We start from the raw sequence: 13,442 nt of genomic DNA, 5'->3' as shown, positions 1-13,442 counted from the left end.
CCATCCTTCAAATGTTCAGCCTCCTAAATAAATTATCAAAAGGCAACTTTTCCAACCTACAAGTATACCAAGAGTCTAAGACTTTTGGAATCAGAAATTTCCTAAATCATATTAAAATACAAAGGGCATTTAGCCCAGAGTATTGAGTTGAATTAGTAAGGCCAAAAATGCAAGTATCACAATATACCTAATTCTGTTCTCTAGAGTATCTATATGAAGTTGCTTTTCATTGAGCAGTTTCTTCAGTGATTCCACCTCTTTTTGTTTTTCAAGTAGTTCTTTTTGAAAACGGTAATTTGTCTCTTCTAAAGTTTCACAGAAAGCCTTGAAAACAAACAAAAAATGAAGAAAAAATTAATTACTTATGCAGTATCTCCCTCAAGAGCATTACTAAAGAGTCAAAGAACATAATCAAAATAATATGTATGCAGCCCAAACAATTTGTTCTCTTCCTGCATTTTTTTTTGGTCTTTGCTATCTTGACACTCAATCCTCACCTACCTTGTGGACTTATAATTACAAGTCCCTTTTCCTGAGAATTGTTAAGTAGTAGTCCTCTACACTACTACACTAGTAGTCCTCTAGTGTAGGACTGGGAAAAAATAACCAGTAACCACTGTTAAAGTTTCTACTCTCCTTCATCTATTTTTGCCTGGTCCTAGATGAATATGTTTTGAAAAATGTGGCTATTCATTTGTATTAGCTCAGCAGGTATATTATTATAACAACCTCCTCAATAGCACCTGTTTATTTTTCCCCAACATTGCTTTCCTCTTGCTTCTCCTTTTACCATATTCATTCAAAACTGACATTCTACCCATCATACCCAGATGCTAAATCCTGCTGAAATAAAGATTAAAACAAATAAACAAAATCATACTACCATAAAAAATGTCATGAAAAAATGTGGGTCACTTATCTTGATGAGGCTTTCAGTGAAACTGATCAATGCTTCTAATTATTCCTAGTTGTCTATATCATTCCCTGTCTTCTCTGTGACTATTTTAAACCTTCACTCTTGGCGAGTCCACTTACGACATGTTACTATTGCTGATTCCAAACCCAGATGATCCTGATTCCTATACCAGGAAAAACCAAATCCCTGACTCCCCGATTCTCAACTACATTAGCATCCTGCGCTTGTCCTCAAGAATGTCCTTGAATGACTCAAGTCATCTCGTGTACCCTACCTCCTCTGGAAACATGCTCTATCTTATGTACCCCTACCTCCTCTGGAAGCATGCTCTATCACATACATTCTCTTAAATTTTCAACTTTTCCCCTTCCTCTGGACCCTGCATTTACTTGATAAAGTTGACTCAAGTTGATGAAGCCTAAAAATTTCTCCATATTAAAAAAAAATTATCTCCACCGCTCACTTGATCAAGAGTCTCTCTAGCTACTGACGCAATCTCCTTCCTTTCAAAACAAAGAAGTTTTCCACAAAAAAAAGTACTTCTCACTCAAATTGAGCCCCCAATTTACCTCTAAAATCACTAAATTAGAGAAGTTTTGCTCTCTTTTTCTCTACTAACCATGCCCAGGCAAAGGCTAACAATGACCTTCTAACTGGAAAATCCAAAGTACTGTTTTTATTAACTACACTGAATGTCACTCACCAGTGAATTAATTAAAAAAAAAAATAACGGAAACCTCTTTCACTGGCCTCCATAAAACTTCCTGGCTGGCCTCTTAACTTTGACAGTTACTTCTTAGTTTTCTATTTGCTCTTTGCATGTGGGCATTCATTAAAGTTTTGCCCTTGGTTACATAATCTCTTGCTCTATATGCCATCCCTAGGCAATTGCACTTACTGTTAACATGTCAGCTCTCATGTTTATTCTATCTAACTTCCAATGTGGTTTGTTGTTGCTGTTGTTAATCTCCAGCCCACACCTTTCCTGAGTGCATGGACATCATTCATATACCTACTGGTCCTCTTCAGAAGAATTAGATGTACCAATGGCAAGTCAAATGGTGTTCACAAAGGAATATCTATTCTACCTCCTCATCTTCCAAGCCACTGGGCAGGCATCTTAGATCACTCCATTTCCCTACCTACTTTCTATGACCCAAGGATAACTCAGTTTTTATAGTCTCCCTTCCCCTCACCCCCCCACTGCCTCATCAACACTGCTTGTATTTTTGTCATTTGTTCTCATTTCTACAGTCTTTAATTGTTAACCAAACTACACCACCAGTAAACTAATTGGTTTACCTATGTTCACTTAGGCACTCTGCTAATCTAAACTGGCTTTCTTTTTTTCTGTTGTTTTTTAAATTTTTTTAAATGTTATTTATTTTTTGAGAGAGACACAGCGTGAGTGGGGGAAGGACAGAGAAAGAGGGAGACACAGAATCTGAAGCAGGCTCCAAGCTCCGAGGAGCCATCAGCACAGAGCCCGACGCGGGGCTCATACTCGGGAATGCAAGATCATGACCTGAGCCAAACAAAGTGAGACACTGAACCGACTGAGCCAGCCACGTGCCCCTAAGCTGGCTTTTTAAAAAACAGATCTGATAATGCTACCTCTGACTCACTACTGCCTAAATAATAAGGTCAAATATCTTACCTTGACAAATGAAGTATTATGTGACATATGCCTTTCACCCCAACTTCATAGCTTTTGCTCTATTTCCTTTTCCTGTCTTCTAATCCTCCTCATACCCCATGTTCCACCTAACTGAATTACTTTCAATTTCTCAAATATTTGTCTTTATATAAGTGAAGTATATAATACCTAACATTCTGTGGCTTGCATTTTTACCTAATGACATAAGATGAACCTTACAAACATTCCCAGATTTAAGACCTTGGGTATATTCACATTATGAAAAAACTGAATACTTTTCAACTATAATGGAAATAGAACCAGGAACACAGACAAGAAGAAAAAAAATGAACCACACATAACTTCCATTGATCACAGCATGGGGGTGACTAAACAAAATAAGGCCTCTGGCTATAAAATACCTAGCTAAAAACCCAACTTTTAAAATAGCTATGTGGGCAAGAAACAGAGGTAAGTCTCAGGGAACAAAAATCAAGAGAAATGAAAACAAGTGCCACGAGCACCGACACTATGTCTTTGCATAGTGGGAGGAGGGTTGAAGAGAGGTTATTTTTTGGTCATTTTGAACCTGAAACACCAAGATGGGACAAGAGATGAGGAGTCAGGCACATTTTAAGGGCTAGTGACCAAAAACTGAGACACTCAGGAATAAAACAAGGACTTTAAAAAGCTAAGTCATTAATAAAAATCACTCATCAAAATAGGAATGCATCAAGGAAGACTGTTTGTCTCATCTTGGCTTTTAGGTGGGAGAGCTAAAGTCTTCTGGAAGAATCTACAACCATGAGCTAATAATGCCTCATGTGGATTTTGCACTGAATTTATAACTATCACAATTAGCCAGAAACACCCAAGCTTAGAAATCAGCATAAAAAATGGTCCAGGATCAACCATACTCAAGGTATCTCAGCAGAAGCAAACAAATTTCCATGGAAGAATATACCCTCAACTTTGGCTGTTAAGGTTTCCTGTAGACAACTTCTAATCAAAGTAAATTTACAACCCAAAATTACAAAACACACTAGGAAATCATCCAACATAAAAGAAAGTGAACAGACCCCAAAAACAGAAAAATTAGAATTCCATAAATTTCAGATAGCATATTACTAAAGAGCATAAAATATGAACAAGTATAATGACTTGAAAATATTTTTTATTTTATTTTTTATTTTTTTTAATGTTAATTATTGAAAGACAGAGAGAGTCAGAGTGTGAGCAGGGTAGGGGCAGAGGGAGAGGGAGACACAGAATCTGAAACAGGCTCCAGGCTCTGAGCTGTCAGCACTGAGCCCGACGCGGGGCTCGAACTCACAAACTGCAAGATCATGACCTGAGCCGAAGTTTGACGCTTAACCAACTGAGCCACCCAGGCACCCTGAAAATATTTTTTTTAAAAAAAATTTTTTTTTTCAACGTTTATTTATTTTTTTTGGGACAGAGAGAGACAGAGCATGAACGGGGTAGGGGCAGAGAGAGAGGGAGACACAGAATCGGAAACAGGCTCCAGGCTCCGAGCCATCAGCCCAGAGCCCGACGTGGGGCTCGAACTCACGGACCGCGAGATCGTGACCTGGCTGAAGTCGGACGCTTAACCGACTGCGCCACCCAGGCGCCCCTGAAAATATTTTTTAAAAGCCACTATCAAAAAAACATCAGGTATAACTGAGACAAAACAAACAGAATGTCAAGACATGAGAAATATAGTCAATATTATTAAAATCTTAATGGAAGTATCAATACTACTATCAAAAGTAGTATAATCCTGTCTGAAGACAATACAATAAACTGGGAGGGAGAACAAAGAAAATTGCAGAATTTATAAATTGAAGAACAAAGAGAGATGGAGATAGAAAACATGAAGGAAAGGTTAAGACAGATGGAAAAGGAAAAAAAAAAGAAACTAACACACACATTTATACATAGAGTTCCTAAAAAAGAGAACAGAGAGAATAAGAAGAAGCAACACTTTGTGGGAAACAGCAGAAAATTTTCACAACTGATTAAATACTAGCACTTTCAGATTTGGGAAGAATAATGCATCCCAAGGAAACCAAAAATAGAAACCACCCACACACAAGATAGTAAAATTGCAAATGCCAAAATCATTTAGATCATTTAGATCTTTAGAGAAGATCTCTAAAATACTAGGAAAGAAAAAGTTTACTCTAAAGGGACAACAATGAACTGAGAATAGATGGTTCACAGCAACGGTCTACAGCAGAGGTAGTGGAAAAGACCTCGAAGCACCAAGAAAAATGATATCAAGGTAGAATTCTAGGCCCAGTTATATCATACTTCAAGAATGAGAGCAAGATTTTAAAAACTTCAGACATTAAATACCTATCCATTACCAACACACATTCACTAAAAGAGAACTATTAAATGACGTATTTCAAGGAGCAGTTAACTGAGCCCCAGTGGAAAGAGTGAGGTGAAAGAACTTGGAATGGTGAGCAAAGAAAGTGGCAGGTAAATCAAAGGAAGCACTGGCTCACTTTGGGAAGGCTGGAAACAACCTGGTTCTAAACTATCTGATGAGAACAACATATGACCATTAAATAAAAGACAGTGAATACAGAGCTTAGAAGCCAAGAATAGAGGAAAAAAGGGAAGAAAGAAAATGCATTATGTATATAAAGGGAAGGGAAGGAGAAGCAGGGTAAATAAAAAGCACAAAATAAAATGAGAGAAATAAATACAAGTATATTGGTAATTGCTGGACACATTATAACATAAATTCACCAGTTAAATAACATATTTTTCTGTTTACATCAAAACCCAAAAATCTACCTCTATGATGCTGACAAGAAACACACTTTAAATACAAAGATAGAAAAATACTTATAAGGCAACAGGCAAATCTGCTCTTTCTTCCCCACAAAAGGTCTAGTTCTATGAATATCAGAGCAATGCATTTCAAGTGGAAAACATCAGGCACAAAAACAGTCACTAATAATAAAAGGAATGATTCACTAGGGATATTTCAAGTACAGAATTCTAAAGAAAAAAATTAACAAATCATAATGAGGGAATTAAGTATACTACTTTTGGTAATTAAGATGTTAAGATATTTTTAAAAATCATGAGAAAACAGCCTTACATCAATGTAGTTTAAAATCTGTACAAATTGGCAATCCTCTAAGAAAATACATCAAACTTGATCCCTAAAGAAACAGTCAAATAAACGCTACTCATTAAAGAAACGTAATCAGTTGTTGAAAATCTATGCATAAAACTATTGAACAAACCAAAGAAAATATCAGACTCAGGTTGTTTAATAGGTGAGTTCTAATGAATACTCAGGGAACCAACAATACTAATCTTACTCAAATGATTCTGGAGAAAAGAAAAAGAGACTATTCCTCAACCTATGTAAGACCTGTATAATCCTGGTGCCAGATCCAACAACAATAACAGGGAGGAAAATTATACTGCAAAAACTCTAAATAAAATCATTACGATCCAAATCCAGCAATTAAAAAAAATGCTGAATGAGTTAATTTCACAAATGAATAATGTTTTAGCATTTAAGAATCTAAGAATGTGATTTACCACACTAACAGATTAAAAAAAAACCCATATGATTATCTTGAAAGATGTAAGCAAAAGCATTAATAATATACACATACCACAACCTTTCAACAAACTAGGAACAGAACTTCCTTAGCCTAAAAACACAGACAAACAAACATAACCCACAATTACCAACAGCTTGTAGGACACACTATATGTAACTAATGGTGAAATACAAAATCATTTCCTTTAAAGTTAGGAAGAGAGGAAAAGGATGCTCACCATAAATGCTCCTACGTAACTCCAAAGTTTCTACTTAGCACACAAAAAATATGAAAATGAAATGAAAGGTATTAAGGATTAAAAAAGAAAAAACATAGCTGTTAATATTTCAGAGGATGTGATTATGTATATAGAAATCTAAAAGGATCTACAAACTAATGAGAGATTTCATCAAAGATGTAACATAAAATATATAGAAAATAATAACAGTAACAAATTAGAAAATACCAATTATGATAAGAAAATCCATAAAGTATTCTACAGCTTTCCCTACAAGTTTAAGGAAAAAAAAAAATCACCTTCATTAAAGACTTTTAAAAAGATCTATTGATAGAAAGATTCAATTCTGTAATGACTCTGATCTTCAAAATTAATCAGTAAATTTATTATAATTCAAAACAAAATGCCACCAGGATCTTTCATAAAACTCACAAGCTGATTTTAAATTTCATATGGGAAAACAAATAGTCAATTTTGAAGAACAAGGAAGGGAAACCTTGCCTTGCCAGATACAAAGATTATAAAGCCATAATAGTTAATTAACACAGTACAGACTTAATAAAGAGATAGAACAATAATAATAGTAATAAAAGAAAATAGAAACTCTGGAATTGGAAAAGCACAATACCCAAAGTGAAAAATTAACAAAAGGGGCTCAACAGCAGATTGGAAATGATACAAAAATGAGTCCGTGAGCTAGAAGATAGACCAATAGAAATTATTTAATCTCAAGAGCTGAGGAAAAATGATTGGGGAAAAAACCAAAAAACGAAAGACATAACAAAAAAAACCAAACCAGCATCCAGAAACATGTAGTACAATATGAAGTATACAAACGTGGGTAATGGTAATGCCAGAAGGAGAAGGGCAAAAGAACAAGACTGAAAAATTATTTGAAGAAATAATGGCCAACAATTTCATAAATGTTACATAAAGCATTAATTTGCCAAATCCAAGAAGCTCAATGAAGCCAAATTAGGATAAACACCTTGACACATCATAATCAAACTGCTGAAAGCCAAGGGGCACCTGAGTGGCTCAGTCGGTTAAGCATCTGACTCTTGATTTTGGTTCAGGTCATGATCTCATGGTTCATGGGATCAAGCCCTACATCGGGCACTGAGCTGACAGCGTGGAGCCTGCTTGAGATTCTCTCTCTCCCTCTCTCTCTCTCTCTCTCTCTCTGCCCCTCCCTCCCAGCTCACATGTGCACGGTCTCTCTCAAAATAAATAAATGTTAATAAAAAAAAGGAAAGTAAAAAAAAAAAAGTCTTGAAAATAGCAAGGGTGGAATAGCTCATCATGTTCACAGGAACAATGTAATTAAAGGTTGACTGTTCATCAGAAATGATGGAGGTCAGAAGACAGGAATGACACAAAGTACCGAAAGAAAAAAACCTGTTAATAAAACCATCCTTCAAAAATGAGCATTCCCAGATAAACAAAGACTGAGAATTTGTTGCCCTCAGACCTGCCTTACAAAAAATATTAAAGGAAGATGTTGAAGCTGAAAGAATGTAATGCCCGATGATAACATCAATTCACAGGAAGGAATCAAGAGGGCTGTTAATAGTAAATAAATAGATAAATATAAGAGTTTATAATATATTTTTCCCATTTCTTAATTTCTTTATAAGAGAAAAGACTGTACATAGAAGTAATTATTACACTGTATTACTGGGGTTATAACATAGATTTAAAATATGTAATAATAGGGTGTCTGGCTGGCTCAGGAACATGAGTTTGAGCCCCAAATCAGGCCTAGAGCTTACTTTAAAAAATATGTAATAACAGCAATACAAAGGAGGGGGGGAAAGATATATGGACATCAAGTTTATAATTTACTGGAATTACGTATTACTCTGAAGTGGACTGTGTTAAGATGCATACTATAATGCATACTAGAGAAACCCCTAAAAAATAAAAAACATAAAAATTTCTACAGAGGAATCAAACTGGCATACTAAAAATACTTCTTTTGCACAAGAGTAAGCGGTAAAGGAGAAAGAGGACCAAAAGAGATGAGACAGATAGAAAATAAATTGCAAAATGGCAGATGTAAAGGGTAAAGATGTCAGACTAAACAAAAGACCAAGACCTAACTACATGCTACATACAAGAAATAGAACCTAAGGCTGAAAGACACAAACTGAAAGCAAAAAGATGGAAAGACATATACTAGGCAAACAGTAACCATAAGAGAGCTGTAATAAATAACACTGTGTGGTACTAGCACAAGGATAGGTACCCAGACCAATGGAAGAGTATGAAGATCCCAGAAACAAACCCATTCTTTTATGTTTACTTGACTTTTGATAAAGGTGCCAACTCAATAAAGGTACAGACACAATTAGATATCGGTAGGAACTTAAGACCTTTACCTCATACCTTGTTAAAAAAATATCAGGTCAGGATGGATTACAGGCCTACGTGTAAGAACTAAAACTATAAAACTCCTAGAAAAAAAGGGAGAAAACTTTTGTGACCCTCTATAAGGCAAAGAATTTTTTATTTTTTTTTGTTTTTTAAGTAGGTCCATACCCAACGTGAGGCTTGAACCACAACCCTGACATCAAGAGTCAGATGCTCTACTGACTGAGCCAGCCAGATGCTACTGGGGAAAGAGTTCTTAATGACACAACACTAAAAGCATGAGCCATTTAAAAAAAGTGATAAAATGGGGGCAGTGATAAACTGGGAGGCTCAGTAGGTTAAGCATCTGACTTCAGCTCAGGTCATGGTCTCATGGTTTGGAGTTTGAGCTCCGTGTCAGACTCTGTGCTGACAGCTCAGAGCCTGGAGCCTGCTTCAGATTCTGTGTCTCCCTCTCTCTCTGCCCCTCCCCTGTTTGCGCTCTGCCTCTCTCTCTCTTTCAAAAATAAACATTAAAAAAAATAAAAAAAAAAATAAAAGTGATAAAATGAACTTCATTAAAATGAAAAACATTAGTACTTTAAAAGGCACCGTTAAGAAGATGAATACAGATCAGGAGAAAATATAGGAAAATCAGATATCTGATAAAGGACTTATATCCAAAATACAGAACACTTATAACTCAATAAGACAAACAACCAAACTTGGAAAAAAATGGGCAAAAGACGTAAATAGACAATTCATCAAAGAAAACATAGGAATGGCTAAAAAACACATGAAGAAGTGATCAACAGATTAAAAAAGTGACCAACATGTCATTATGGAAATGTGAATTAAAACTATAGTGAAATACCACACTACACACTCACAAGAATGGCTACACTCCAAAAGACAGATAAATCAAATATTTATAAGGACATGGATAAACTGGAGTTCTCATATACTAGTGGTGGGAATGTCAAATGGTATAGCTACTTTAGAAAACCGTGAGTTTCTTTAAAAAGTTAAACTTTATTTGCCATATAAGCAAACCTTCCACCTCTAGGGATCAATCCAAGAGAAATGGAAACAAATGTGCACACAAAGCCTCTATGAGATTGTTCACAGCAGCATTATTCAAAATAGCACAAAACTGGAAACTACTTAAATGTCCCATAACTGGTCACTGGATAAACAAATGTGGTATGTGCATACAATGGAAAATCATTCAGCAATAACAAGTAATGAAATATTCACAGAGGTTATATCATAGTTGACCCTCAAAAACATGACACTAGTGAAAGTAGATGTAAAGATTATACTATATGTTATGCATACTGTATTTGTAAAAGATTATGTACATTGAATACTGATCACACACACACACACTATGACTCTATTCACATAAAAAATATCCAGAACAGATAAAGTTGTAGAAACTGAAATCAGATCAATAGTTGTCTGGAGCTGGGAGTATGGACTGATTGCAAAATGGCTTGTAGGGAATTTTTGTCAAAAAGATGGGAATTTCTGAAATTGGATATGGAGATGGTGGCATACTTCTACAAATGTACTAAAAATTATTCAATTGTACATTTACAATGGAATAGCAAATAGCTAATTTTATGCTGAAACTTTTACCTTAATAAAGCTGTTTCCAAAAAGCTATGGCATTCACTATAATATAAAGAACAGACTCAGTTTAACCAAAAAACATTACAAATCTACCAATTAAATCTGTTCCATTTAAGTGCCATTGAACAGTTGGGGAAAAAAACTTGCATAAAATCCTTCCTAATCTATTATTACCAAATCTATTTTGTGCATCTGGCCAATTGCTTCAAGAAATAGGCCGCTATCTAACACATGAATTAAAGTAATTTGAGTAGCATCAAGCTTGAGTTGAATTGACAACAGAGAATAACTTCTACTTCTGAAGGTAAGTTTTAATTGATTTTAGTTGTAGGTTCTTTATTTTTGATATTTAGAAGCTTGGCATACAAATAGTACTTTTAAATGTAGTAAAATAAATTTCTGGATGATTTTCTTTTCTTTTCTTTTGAAATAGTAAAAATAAGGAGAAAAATGCAACGTTTAGTTTTAGAGCTTCATTGATGGCATGGCATGTATGAATTTTTATTTTTTTTCACTGAACTAGTTCATGTATTTCAATGAAAGAAACCTTTGACTCAAACATTAAAAGCTTTCTGTGTTAAAACTACAAAGGTCTGAAATTATAATATTTTGCTATTTGCTATTCCATTCAAGAAACAATGTGGTTATTGTACTGTATTATTTGTTCCTCTTTCCACGTGATATGTAATACACCACTTACCCTGCTTTCTTCTAGGCTGTCAAATGGACCTGGCGGATCATCCAGACAAAGAAATTCTCTCACTGCGAGGCTTTTCAAAGGGGAAAAAAAAATAAGCTGGGGTACAAATAAGTTTACAAAAGAGAGCAAAAAGCAAGTGTTACGTTGAAGCCATTACAGTGTTTTAAACAAATCGGTTTTGCGTATATACTAAAAGCAGCAAGTTGGTTTATGTGTTTTTACATAAACAACCAAATACAAATATAAAATCTATAAAAGATACAAAGACTTTAAGTCATTTTCTAAGATCTCATGAAGATAGAGATTATGAATTCATGCTCTATAAAAACTGCAAGACATAAAATATAAGTCAAAATAATGGTATAAGAGACCAATCTAAATGATGAATAGAAACAGTATTACTTCCAAAACAATATCAATTTAAAGTAGTCTAAAAATGTCATGATCTCGTTATGAAGAAATACCATTTCTAATTTATACTTTGTTTCTTCCTCAGGAGATGCTTCTAAAGCAACTAAAAAGTATTTACTCTAAAACAAGTTAAAGATTTTTGTTGCAATCATGTTTACTACACTAATTTAGTTAAATATTTTCCCTAAAGAGTTTAAGAGAAAAAAATTCTGAACTCATTTTTGAATTACCATAAATTTCAAAATAATGAAATACAGTTGACCCTTCAATCATACAGGGGTTAAGGGTGCTGACTCCCTGTGCAGATGAAAATCTGCACGTATCTTTTGACTCTCCAAAAACTTAACTACTAATAGCCTACTGTTGACTGGAAGCTTTACCAATAACATAAATGGTCAATTGACACATACATTGTATATTATATTATATACTATATTTTTACCATAAAGCTAGAGAAAGGAAAATGTTACTAAGAAAATCATAAGGAAAATACATTTATAGTACTATGCTGTAAAGAATCTGCATATAAGAGGATCTATGCAGTTCAAACCCGTGTTGCTCAAGAGGCAACTGTAATATGGAAAATATGATTTTTTGATGTGCTGCATAAAGGAGATGTCAGGAGATGTCACCCATATACTGAGAAGGGAATGGAATGCTGGGGTTCATGCAGGTGAGACAGGTTGATGACAGGGGATGGTCATGAAGAGCTAAATGGAACAGTGAAAGCTTTCCAAAAGAAAAAGCAATATGAATTAATATAAAGAAGCGGTGTTAAGAAAATGATCCAGAAGACTCCAAAGAGGAGTAAATTTGTGGAGTATAAAATCTTGACAATATAGGTAGTAAAGGACACACATTCAGGGAAACGGAGAAAAAAAGCTGAGTACTCATAATCATGAAATCATACAGATGGAAAGGATCTTAAATGTGATCTAGTTGCTTTCTAAAAGATGTGATCCATAGTATGCTTTCTATCCTTTACATGTGTTCAGCCAGGAGTATACCTAAACACCTCCAGGTTTAGAGAACGTTCCACCTCTTAGAATAAACCATCTTATGCTTGAAAAATACCGAAAATTAGAGAATTATTTTTTTTTTCCCTGAGCTGGGCTTTTACTCCCTGCAGCTTCTATTCAATGAATCTCAGTTGTGCTTTTGAGCCATTCAGGGTAAATCTAAGTCCTCTTTCACATGATAACCCTAGAATGTAAAAAATGTTATCTTTCCTCTAACCTTATATTTTTCCAAAACAATACTAATGCACTAATATCTTCTTTTCTTTTAACCTGTACACAATTTATTGAGTACTTAAAGCCTATATGGTCTCTGCATTCATGGAGGCAACATTTTTTCCTCCATTTTACTGAGGTATAACTGACAACTAACTGTATATATTTAAGGTGGACAACCCGATTTAAGTACACATTGTGAATTGCAAACTACAATCAAGCTAATTAACATACCCATCATGCCACATGGTTATCATTCCTAATACTTTCAAAGTACATTGCACACACAGGGCTCTCTCATACTCTGTTTTAATTTTCACAATAATCATTTGAGGTGAGGACAGGCATTGCATTTCCATTTTATAAATGATACCAAAGTTCAGAGAGTTAAAATGACTCATACAAGGTCACAAGACCTTAAATCTGTCTTCTGAGTGAATATATGTGCCTTTTTCTACATTTAAATTCTTTCCTGTTATGTTTTGGTTCATTTGGATTCTTTCCCCTTGCTGGTCACTTCTCTCAGACCGCATTCAATTTGTCTGTCATCCTTTAACCAAGGCCTCTAGAATATTGCAGTTGGTCTAACAGAAAAGAGAATAGGACCACTATAGATTCTTTTGGTTTAGATATTATACTTCTATCCACCTATTATTTATATTAGAGAACCAACTATTAGGCAAAAATGAGCCACAGGAAATAAGTTGATCTTGGGACTGAGAGGTCAAAAGTCTGGATGAAACC

The 13,442-nt window shown here is 34.8% G+C and overlaps 1 protein-coding gene across 4 annotated transcripts in view; it reads right to left on the bottom strand.

Moving 5' to 3' along the window:
* SNX16 (sorting nexin 16) overlaps window positions 1-13,442 on the bottom strand; it is a 42,602-nt gene that overhangs the window by 2,530 nt on the left and 26,630 nt on the right. For all 4 annotated transcript variants that reach the window (XM_030304051.1, XM_032591909.1, XM_030304050.2 and 1 more), the window contains 2 exons: window positions 11,056-11,125; window positions 188-324 (listed from right to left, as the gene is read on the bottom strand). In XM_030304051.1, coding sequence (XP_030159911.1) covers window positions 188-324; window positions 11,056-11,125 — 207 coding nt within the window. The remainder of the gene's footprint in view (window positions 1-187; window positions 325-11,055; window positions 11,126-13,442) is intronic.

This window comes from Lynx canadensis, chromosome F2, assembly GCF_007474595.2.
Source record: "Lynx canadensis isolate LIC74 chromosome F2, mLynCan4.pri.v2, whole genome shotgun sequence".
Classification (NCBI taxonomy): Eukaryota; Metazoa; Chordata; class Mammalia; order Carnivora; family Felidae; genus Lynx; species Lynx canadensis.
This window is presented reverse-complemented; position numbering and strand designations above follow the sequence as displayed.